The 8,625-nt window shown below is 42.3% G+C and overlaps 1 protein-coding gene across 1 annotated transcript; it reads right to left on the bottom strand.

Annotated features, from left to right (window-relative positions):
- Positions 1 to 6,810: 6,810 nt before the first annotated feature.
- Positions 6,811 to 7,554, bottom strand: LOC102431845 (melanoma-associated antigen 10-like). Its single transcript, XM_006084723.1, has one exon. The coding sequence runs from the start codon at positions 7,552 to 7,554 to the stop codon at positions 6,811 to 6,813; it is 744 nt and encodes a 247-aa protein (XP_006084785.1).
- Between the last annotated feature and the right edge of the window lie 1,071 nt (positions 7,555 to 8,625).

Genomic DNA, 8,625 nt, shown 5'->3' with positions numbered 1-8,625 from the left:
CGCATTTGTAGGTATATTATATGTTTAGAAAAATCCATGAAAAGGACTGACTTAATCTAAATTGCCGGCTTGTAAGAGGTCATATTTTTGAACTGGATGAAGATTTATAGAACTTCAAGGAATAACTGAATTCAAAAACTACTGGCAAATAATCAGGATAAACAAAAATAACTATGGGACTAAATGAATTGAGGATAATTATTCTTATGAATGTTTAAAATATTGTTGACTTTTAAATCTTTTGTTTCCCAAATATAAGGAAAAGTAAAGATCAGACATTCTGCATTGTAGGAACTAACAAATTGGTAACAGATTCATTTCACAGTGCGCTCCTGGGAGACAAAGATTTCAAAGATCATGGCTTACAACCAGGAGATTTGGTGTATTGGAAAAGACACCAAATAAAAGACTCTCCAACCTCGTTAGAGGGGACCTTACCAGCGGAGATCAAAGACTTTTCAAGGACAAGAAACAGCTGAGAACCTTGGAGGATGAGAAGTTGCTGACCACGGAGGCAGACAGCTTTCCCAAGACGACGTCAACAAGGCCTGTATGCTCACAAACTGATATTGCTTGCCATGGTGATTCAAAGTTTTTAATGGGGAATGTTATCTATCTTTATTGTTTAAATATGTGTCTTTGTTGTTTAAAATGGTTTAGCTAGTGAAATTTCTGTTTGTGTCTCTTAAAAAAAATATGAATGTATTACATGTCACCTAAAAATTAAGGCTAAGAGTTTTAACTAACTGGAAAGTATGGCTTTGGTGTAATGGAGGAAGGTAAAGAGAAATACTTAATGGAAGGTCCGAGGCATGGTTATGCATTTTTGAAGGACATAGAAAGAAGGTTTGAAGGCTAATTTGAAAGTGTGAAATTTGTGAAGGTTGTGTATGTGATGAGAAGGAAAAGAGAAATGTTGTAAGAAAGTTGAATGGATGATAGGCTAGTAAGCTGGGACAAGCAGAATAGGGAAACTGAGCAGAAATCCCATCTTCCCTAAACCAAGGACATTTGGGAGTAAATGATTTGCATTTGCCTTCCTAAACAAAGGTTAAATAGTTTATGTCAATCTGATTAGTGTCATTTGCTGTCCATACCCAAGGACAAATGAAGTTAGAAAATAAGCCTTATTTTGATTAGTTCTTTTATTCAGGTATTTTTTAAGGAGGAGGCAACCCGGTCCCTCCCTGCAACATGGGTAATAGCTTCTCCTCAAACTCGACTGTCTTAGAATGTATGTTAAGGAATTTTAAAATTGCTCAAACCTTGCTGCCTTGGGTCCGGTTCTGCATGTGTAAGAAGGGACAGAGTAAGGTTTAGTAGCAGGAGGGAAGAGGCAGGCAGGGCAGGTGCAGGCCAGAAGAAGCTGGCAAGGCCATCCAAACCACCCAGCTGCTATTGGCCAGATCCGCCTGAGGCAGACCTAGCTCCCAGAAAATTCCCCTATGTTGTGTGCTGAGGCATTTGTCTAGTTGTAAAGGGTGGGAAGCAGCATGGAGAACAGACACGATTGACTGTAAAAACTCACGCACAATGGGAAAGTGCCTGTACCCTAAGCCCAGGCCAGACACTTATGGGACTCATATGGTTCCCCAGGAATTTGGAAAATTTTAGGTGGGAAATGCGATCTAAGACTTTGTGTCTTAAAAGCCCAGGTGCCTCGGTTAGATCCTAAGCTTAAATTCCCAGTAGTTCAACTGGCTGGCATAGGGACCATCCTCAATAATACTAGAATACTTCCAGTGGGAAGTACATGGGCCATATTTAAAAATAATAAACAATGGGAACCCATCTCACTGTCTCATTGTGAAAATAAAAGGTGAATGGTTATGCCCCCAATCCATATGGAATACTGAATTCACCCAGTCCTGGCCTATTGTATCTACCCCAACAAATAACAATATATGGTATATGGGAAAGGGACGTTTTTGCTGGGAAGGGTTAAAAAACTCTTCGTTAATACTAAGCGATTTTTACTGTAATATCACCAAGTTTACATTAAATAATACTGGAATATGGTGTAATACTGAAATTATAGGCAGAATAACTTTGACTGAGGTTCATAAAACCTATGATAATATTGATACTGAGAAGCCAATGTATTGGGAAATTGAACTTAATCCTCCCCATGAAGTCATTTCTATGGAAACTAACTGGCCAGAAGAAAAATTAGAGCTTCTAGATAATGAAATAGTAGAGAGTCTTAATTCATCTGGCCAAACATATCATAAAGTACAAATGACAGTGGATGAAGGAGGAAAACATATAATTAGCTTAATAAAAATTTATGATAATACGTGTAAAGGGTTTTTCGGTTGGCTGGGATGCTTGTTCCCCTTAGACTTTTCCTTGTCTAGTATTAGACATTTTCTGTTCCTAATTGGTGTTATTGTTTTAGTATTGTTACTTTTGTTCATGATATGTAAATGTTATATTAGATGCAGAAAGGCAAAACTTAAGACAAACAGCAAAAAGACTTGGATCATGATGGCTCAAAAATTAGAAATGATCCAGAATACTTATTAACAAGGACATATAGGATCTGACTGCCTCCCATTTACCTGCCTTTTAAAAATAATAATAATAATTCGACCTTGAATGCCATCTAAGGTTATGGTCTTGCCCCATCCCCAGTGGTCCACCTGTTCAGCAAGACATGCTGACACTGAGACATCCTAGGAATGAGCCTTCCTAGCACCGTGGGACTCCATTATCCAACCAAAAGGTTGGTCATCAATGCATCCTTTGGATTGATTTATGAACAAAAGGGGGATGTGTGGACGAAAAGAGCCACATGCTAACCTGACAAGCTCAGGGGAAGCCGGAGTGGCAGTCTTGCAAACTCAGAGACCTAAAGTAACCACAAAAGATGGTCTGAAAATTAAATATTTAACTACAAACAGGTTATAGTGGGTAGTCATGTCCATCTTCACTGACAAGGTCAACCTTTACCTTCTCTGAGCCTGTCTGTCTTTTTGCATCTATAACATACCCTTGAAATGTCTGGGTAACTTGTAACTTCCCTTTTTCTGGAGTCCCTGGGGCACAACCAAATGTGCTGGGCCCCAGGACAGATACCACAAAATCCTTCATCATCATGTTAATTGTTCCTGCACCCACCTAAGTATGTTTCCATCATTTTACTTTTTATCCAATCTCAGGGGTTTCCCTGCTTTGCTTATCCCTCCTCCTTAATCTATCACCAATGAATTTCATGTAACCCACCTACATCCCTCCTTTTATTGCAAATGTATAAAAACAAATGTAACCCCGCCATTCTCCGGAGTATTATCTCAATTCGTTGAGGTTCTGCTTCCTGGCATATGTCGACAGTTTGGCTCAAATAAACTCACAAAAATTCTTTTAAAAAATTATTAGGATTAATAAATGAATTCGGCAACGTACCGGGATATAAAATTACTGCCAAGAAATGAATGGCCTTTTTATACACCAACAATGAACTTACAGAAAGAGAGATTAAAAAACAATCCCATTTACCATTGCACAAAAAAATTAAGATACCTAGGAATAAACTTAACTAAGGAGGTAAAAGATCTGTAATGGAAAAACTATAGGACATGGAAAAAAGAGAGAAGAATACATAAACAAAAGGAAGTACATACCGTGTTCATGGATTGGTAGAATCAACATCATTAAAATGTCCATACTACCCAAAGCAATCTATAAATTCAATGCACTCCCCATTAAATACCAACGGCATATTTCACAGACCTAGAATGAACTCTCCAAAAATTCATCTGGCATAAATAATGACCCAGAATAGCTGCAGTGATCCTGAGAAAGAAGAACAAAGTAGGAGGGATCTCAATACCAGATATCAAGCTGTATTACAAAGCCACTATTCTCAAAACTGCCTGGTACTGGCACAAGAACAGACATATAGATCAATGGAATAGAATAGAGAACCCAGAAATCGACCCGAACCAATATGCTCAATTAATATTTCACAAAGGAGACAAGAACATACCATAGAGTCAAGACAGTCTCTTCAATAAATGGTGTTGGGAAAATTGGACAGATACATGCAAAAAAATGAAACTAGACCACCAACTTACACCATACACAAAAATAAACTCAAAATGGATAAAGGACTTAAATGTAAGATGGGAAACCATAAAAATACTAGAGGAATCCAAAGGCAACAAAATCTCAGACATATGCCAAACCAATTTCTTCACCGATACAGCTCCTAAGGCATTGTAAACTAAAGAGAAAATAAACAAATGGGACTAAATCAAAATAAAAAGCTTTTGTGCAGCAAAGGAAACCATCAACAAAACAACAAGAAAGCCCACTGCATGGGAGAACATATTTGCCAATGTTATCACCGGTAAGGGTTTAATCACCAACAGTTATAGGGAACTTTTACAACTTAACAAAAGGAAGATAAACAATCCAATCAAAAAATGGGCAAAAGACCTAAATAGACACTTTTCAAAAGAGGACATTCACAAAGCCAAGAGACATATGAAAACATGCTCAAAGTCACTAATCACCCGAGAGATGCAAATTAAAACAACAATGAGGTATCATCTCACACCAGTGAGAATGGCTATCATCAACAGATCAACAAACAACAAGTGGTGGAGAGGATGTGGAGAAAAAGGAACCCTCCTTCACTGCTGGTGGGAATGCAGACTGGTGCAGCCACTGTGGAAGACAGTATGGAGTTTCCTCAAAAAGTTAAAAATGGAACTCCCATTTGACCCAGTGATCCCACTTCTAGGAATATATCCCAAGAAACCAGAAACACCAATCAGAAAGGATATATGCATCCCTATGCTCATAGCAGCACAATTTACCATAGCTAAGATTTGGAAACAACCAAAGTGCCCATCAACAGATGAATGGATTAGAAAACTGTGGTACATCTACACAATGTAATACTATGCTGCTGTAAAAAAGAAGGCATTCTTACCATTTGCCACTGCATGGATGGAACTGGAGAGCATTATGCTTAGTGAAATAAGCCAGTCAGAGAAGGATAAATACCACATGATCTCACTCATTTGTGGAATATAATGAACAACATAAACTGATGAACAAGGACAGATCCAGAGACGAAGAGGCATCAATCGGATCATCAGGCCTCGGAGGGAAGGTAGGGGGAGGGTGGGTGTAAGGAGGAGAGATCAACCAAAGGACTTATACGCGAGCATATAGGCCTAACAAATGGGACATAGACAACAGGGGGGTGAGGGCATGAGTGGGGGGATATGGGGTAACGTGGGGATAAGGACACATATGTAATAACTTAATTAAAAAAAGCATTCAATCCCAATAAGGCTTTTCCCACGCAACCTGTGACTCGTGGCCCAGTACCTGTATTTCTGTAGAAAATCTGTGCAGGATGATGGGTATAACACATCTAGTGCTCATACTGTCCAATGCCACTGAAACTGCGTGCAGGAAACCACCCTTCCTAACCAGGTGGAGATTTCACTCTGGTTTATCCATGATCCCAAAGGAACTTGTCAGAAAAATTTTCCACTTCACACTTCCCTCTCACACCCAAGACACACAATGTGCCACTGCCACCCCCAGCTTCTTTACAATTATCCCCCGCAGAGGGAATCCATTTCCCAAATACCCTGGCTCAGGCCATGGACATCATTTTTTATTTTTTTATTTATTGATTAAGGTATTACATATGTGTCCTTATCCCTCCATTGACCTCCTCCACCCCCCACTCATGCCCTCACCCCCCTGGTGTCTGTGTCCATTGGTTAGGCTTATATGCATGCATACAAGTCCTTTGGTTGATCTCTCCCCCTTACCTTCACCCTCCTCTACCTTCCCCCTGAGGTTTGATGGTCTGATCGATGCTTCTCTGTCTTTGGATCTGTTTTTGTTCATCAGTTTATGTTGTTCATTATATTCCATAAATGAGTGAGATCGTGTGATATTTATCTTTCTCTGACTAGGTTATTTCGCTTAGCATAATGCTCTCCAGTTCCATCCATACTGTTGCAACTACACTGCGGTAAAAATGAAGGCCATTCACAATTGAGTGCTGTTCCCTGGAGGCCCATCACCTCACCTGTTCTGTTACTTGTTTGTAGGATTTAGGGGACACCTAACATCTTCCTAATATGACTTCAGCTCCTACACTATCATCCTGTGGGTGGGTGTGCCCTGCTTATGTTAGTGTGCCCACTACTAACACAGGGTCTTCCAGAGGACATAGGCTCAGTGAATGTCTGGGGATTAAATGAACCACTGAGCAGGGGTCGTCTTTATTCAGATGAAATCCCTCCACTTTCTTGCCACAACCAAGGATCCTTAGATAAGTTGTTTCATGGAAAGACAGATGAGAAGATATAAGAAGCAAAAATTAACAACCTTTTGCTTTTATTTTTCTATTTCTTAACTCCATGGATTGTACTGCTGAGTTCTTACACATTTCCAAGGAAATCCTTTTATAATGCCATGTTATATATTTTGGGATCACAAACTAGAATGAGAAGTGTCCCAGTTTTCATTACACAGTAGCAAATCTCTTACTCTTGAGCTGGACATGTAGAAATATATATGTGATCAATGTCATTTACAAACTTACATGCTAAAAGTTTATGAAACCTTCTATGAAAAGGGACATTCGAAAATTTCCTTTAAAATTTGCAAAATAATAAATAATAGATTTCTCAATCATAATAGGAACCTAAACCTTTCCCTGGGCCTCACTACTGGTTTCTTCTCAAACACAGAGTTGAAAATTGGACGCACTTTATGCCCAGCAAAAGAAGTTAATGCACATGGGCCTGAAAAGTGCCTGGATGCAACTCTGGCTCAGGCATAGTGGTTCTCATTGCACTCAGGCCCTTCAGGCAGGGATGGGACAAAATGGGAATCCCTGTGATTAACCATGAGCACAAACTTGATGGCTTTCAACATGGTGGTCTCAGTGTGGGCCCTGGGTCCCCACAGGAACTCATAGCGTGCAGGATAGCTATTGGGCACCTGGCGGTACACCAGGTACTGTTCCTGCACCCAAACTTTAGTGATGAGCTCCCTGGGCTCCCCATAGAGCCAATGCACCTTCCCATCCTGCACCCCTAAAACTTTCAGTGCTTCCCAGACTTTCTCCTCAGGGTCACAATCACCCTCTGAGGCGATCACACACAGAAGTGTGACCAGGAGGCCTGTGTTGGGATACTTGTGCCCATTGCTCACCATCCCATCATAGGTGAGCCCCAAGGCGATGACCAGGAAATAGGTGTGGGCACTGGGGTCCATTTCCATCACAACAATACCAAAAACCAACTGGATGCACTCAGTGGCTGCACTGAAGATCTCAGGAAAGTGGTCCTGGTGATCTTTGATGGCACTACTCAGTATTTCTGCTTTTGTGGTTGGCTCCTTTGCGCGATACTTCAGGAGCAGGAACTCCACCATTTCCATGATCTTCGAATGCAGTGCTTTGTGCAGCAAGGAATCAGCATCATCTTCAGAGCCTCCCTCAGTGTTTGGACCCTCTTCATCTCGGATGCTGGAGCTCTCATCTTCAGAGTGGCTCCATGGAAAGGCTTCCATGGCATGGGGGGAGGGGCAGGCACGCTGAGAACTCTGGGGAGGACTTGGTGCCTCAGCAGCAGACACCTCCTCTAGGCTGTCTATAAATAGGACTGAGGGGGAGGAAGACAGAGAGGAGGAGAGAGACAGGGCATCCTCCTCCTCCTCCTCCTGCATAGCCCAGAACAGCTCCTCTGCCACCAGGTTGGGCATCTCAATTGGGTACTGACGGTCTTCCTCAAGCTTCCAGGGCTCATTCATATGACTAGGCATGATGACTCGTGCTGGAACAGTGACCAAGTGTGGGCAGAAGATGGGAGATGAGGACCCACGGGTCTGGGGGAGAGGGGGAGTGTGAGAGGCATGAGCTGAGAAACACACCCTAGGCGGCTCTGACAAAGGTGACTTCCAGGTCTCTCCTTTAGGGATGTACATAGGCCTCACAGGGCTCACTCCTGATCTGCCTGCCCACTAAGAACCTGAAGTAGGAAGTGACATGACTGTTCAGGGTATAGAAGGCACAGCACAGGGTTCTGTAGCTGATGGTAGGGCGTGGAGGTGTCAGGCAAAGTGGGGACCCTCTGACATGGGTGGGATGCCTGGGGACATATTCATGGTCGGAACCTCACCTTAATTCCTAGCACTTCCTGGCCTCCTGCTGCTCTGTGACCTGAGAATATGTAGCGTAGACCAAGGCCTTCACCTCCTCCAATCCAGGGGCTCTGCTAGAGGGAACAAAGGGGTACCTCAGCATGCACATGGCAAGCACAGTCCTGGGACTCCAATGCTGACAGGAGTGGCAGAAGGACTCTGTGAGGTCCCCTCTGTTGTGCGTGGCAGGTTCCTCCTTGCAAATGTAGGATCCTCACCTTCCCCCTGCCAGGGCCTGGCCCCTAACTGCCTTCTGCTGGCTGAGGTCAAACTCTCAGAACAAAACTACATACACCTGAAACTTCAGTGAAGAAACTGAGGGGGCCCCACATGTGGTCCCTCTCCCAGAGGATCAAAAAGGGGTGACTGAAGATTTGGGTCCATCTATCCTGGGTTAAGGCTCTGATCATGTCTCACCATGACACATGGCAGGGTTTCAGA

This window comes from Myotis lucifugus, unplaced genomic scaffold (genome assembly GCF_000147115.1).
Source record: "Myotis lucifugus unplaced genomic scaffold, Myoluc2.0 scaffold_13, whole genome shotgun sequence".
Classification (NCBI taxonomy): domain Eukaryota; kingdom Metazoa; phylum Chordata; class Mammalia; order Chiroptera; family Vespertilionidae; genus Myotis; species Myotis lucifugus.
Note: the sequence above shows the minus strand (reverse complement) of the source record. Positions and strands in the feature narration are given on the sequence as shown.

Excerpts from the sequence above, each read along its gene's own strand:
- LOC102431845 (XM_006084723.1), bottom strand. The coding sequence starts at position 7,554 with ATGGAAGCCTTTCCATGGAGCCACTCTGAAGATGAGAGCTCCAGCATC.